The following is a 2,500-nucleotide window of genomic DNA, read 5'->3' on the forward strand; positions in this document are numbered from 1 at the left end:
CGGCACCACGCTCTGCGATGAAGAGAGCGAGAAGTCAGATCCCAGAGGAGGAGCCTCTGTCTAAGCGCATCAACAACCTGCACTTGGACAACTCGTCTGGCCTGCTCTCGGGAGCACCACCCAGCCTCGTCGTACCTACTACCTCACACAACCTGCCTGCACATCCATGTGACTCAGGGAGACCAACGAACCTACCAAACGTCCCTCTCCACAACGGCTTGACGAACGGGGTGCTGGACTCGGGGTTAAACGGCGTGGGGGCAAACGTTGTAGCCGGTGACGTGAACGAAATAGAGAGGTTGACGACAGAGATATTAAGCAGAGAGATGCCGGAGTCTCTCAGTATAGCCTACCCTAATATGAACCCTACTGAAAATGATCAGTATTTTAGCTTCAACAAACTCTTGCATGACCTTCATATTGAGAGATTAAGAAGGTTGGGGAAATTGCCATTGGGTAGCTTATGATTGAATGAAATTTTTAACATTAACTGTTTTGACGGTCTGTGTTATATTATTTATTCAATTGTTCCTTCTTTTTTTTATATATATGTGATTGGATGGAGTCCCAGTGATTACCTTAGTAGTATTTCATAAATCAGATGTTTTATGTAACTGAAAAGCAGTATGAAGTAAATGTGATCAGAACAAATTATGTTTCCAGGTTTTATGAAAGGAATGGCATCTTATAATCTCCATTTTATCTTCCCTATTTTCTGTTAAATGTTGAGGGTGCTATATCATCATGTTAAATTAAGTTCAGATTGTCTCTTAATCAAATATTCACATTATAATAATCAGGCAGGTTGATCTTTGATTTGTGTTTCTTGCGGATATTGCTTTACTTTACTTCCAAATGTTATTTTGTGATGTGAAGTGATATGGACTGAATGTGGATATTATGCATTATTTATAGTGCACTTGAATATCAGGAAGTGTTGGTTTGGAGAGGTTTTCAAATAAGTGTATTTTTTATGACTTCCAATTTCAAATAAACAAATATATTTGGAGTTTATATGTCAAGTTGCTGGCTGATGTTTTTTAGTCTTGACATTAAAGTGAACCTGTGTCTTGTGTAAAGAAAAAGACTCACATATTCCAGTGTTAATTTTTGCACAGAGTGAATAATTGTAAACAAAACAACAAAGGGAAGAATAGGAGAACACACAAATATGCTGAAGACCCTGAAAAGGAAATGTAACAAAAAAGGCCTTTGACACAATCAAATGTTTCCTGCTCTTCTCTTTCCTATTTTGTTTACAACTTGCTCAGCTTTAATCTTCAATTGGTAAATAGCACAAGGAGAATCTGTGATTAATCATTTGGATGTGTGAATGCCAGACTTTGTTCATTCTGTTTTCTTCCCACAAACCTTTCTTCTCCCCAACTCTGTGCTAACCTCTCCCTGCTGCCAGCTGTTGAGAACTCCCTGTACACCACCACCTTTAGTGTGGCAGTTCTTACGTCAGCCTTGACCACAAAATATGAAAATGACCAAAGGCATGACCCAGCATCTGTCAACAGTACTTCCACAGTCATGCCCCGGCCACAATGCCCGATGTCTTAAAGATAAGTCTCTTTATTTTATATGAGTTATGGGTACGAATCGTGAATCTCTTTCTTTTGTGATGTTCATCAGGGTCGAGTTGATGTTATAGAATATGAGGTTTGTATTGTATAAATGATATTTTGTAAGATCTGGAAGAGTTTGGATATTCTTGTTGGATTAAAGGAGACAAGTTGATTCTATTGTTGAAATGTCATTAGGAATATGGAATTTTAAATCATGTTAAATAATGTGTGTGACAATGTATTTTTTTAAGTAAAGGAAAACAGGAAATCATAGTTTGAAGCCATTTGACATATTACGAAAACACTGACCATCGGAGACTGTCTATAGGAATGGAGATACACGGAGGCAAACAAGGTGAAGGATTTTTTAAAGCCATGATGCCAGGGCTGATAATAGTTATTTTTCAGACATGAAGTTTTTAAAAAATTACACTGCCATACAAATACTATAGACAGTCAAACACTAAAAAGCATATTTATGTGTACATGTTTATACCTGTATTTGTACAGTTATGGGTGTATGTACAGACCCCTCTGCATCCAGGTTCACCACACAATGTGTGAATCGCTTGTTTTGACTCTTGTACCTGAAACGTGAAAGGGATTGGATACAAGAGTCATAAGTAAGTAATTCATATATTGGCAATACTGAGTGGATGGGACTAAATAGTCACACAGATGACATGTATGTACAAATGATATTAATGTTCATATGCAGTATGTATGTATACATACAGTGTATACCCGTATATACAGAAAACCTTAAGGTTGATAAAAAAAAAAATTCAATGGTATTTGAGGTTGTCAAACTTTCAAAGTGTATGTTAAAGACACAATGATTTGTCAAAAAATATTGAATGAGAATAAGTTATTTCACAAGGTATAATATTACAATCTTTATTGATTAACATGATTCCAATGAGGTTTAC

General features: G+C 36.7%; 1 protein-coding gene across 2 annotated transcripts in view; it reads left to right on the forward strand.

Moving 5' to 3' along the window:
• LOC147467134 (uncharacterized) overlaps positions 1 to 2,500 on the forward strand; it is a 13,183-nt gene that overhangs the window by 10,134 nt on the left and 549 nt on the right. For both annotated transcript variants that reach the window (XM_086532721.1, XM_086532722.1), the window contains exon 2: positions 1 to 2,500. This exon is cut by the window's left edge; it is cut by the window's right edge and continues 549 nt beyond it. In XM_086532721.1, coding sequence (XP_086388847.1) covers positions 18 to 467 — 450 coding nt within the window. In that variant the 5' untranslated portion in view covers positions 1 to 17 and the 3' untranslated portion in view covers positions 468 to 2,500.

The sequence above is a fragment of the Penaeus japonicus genome, unplaced genomic scaffold (genome assembly GCF_977035675.1).
Source record: "Penaeus japonicus unplaced genomic scaffold, GWHDUDI00000001_assembly GWHDUDI00000037, whole genome shotgun sequence".
NCBI classification, from domain to species: domain Eukaryota; kingdom Metazoa; phylum Arthropoda; class Malacostraca; order Decapoda; family Penaeidae; genus Penaeus; species Penaeus japonicus.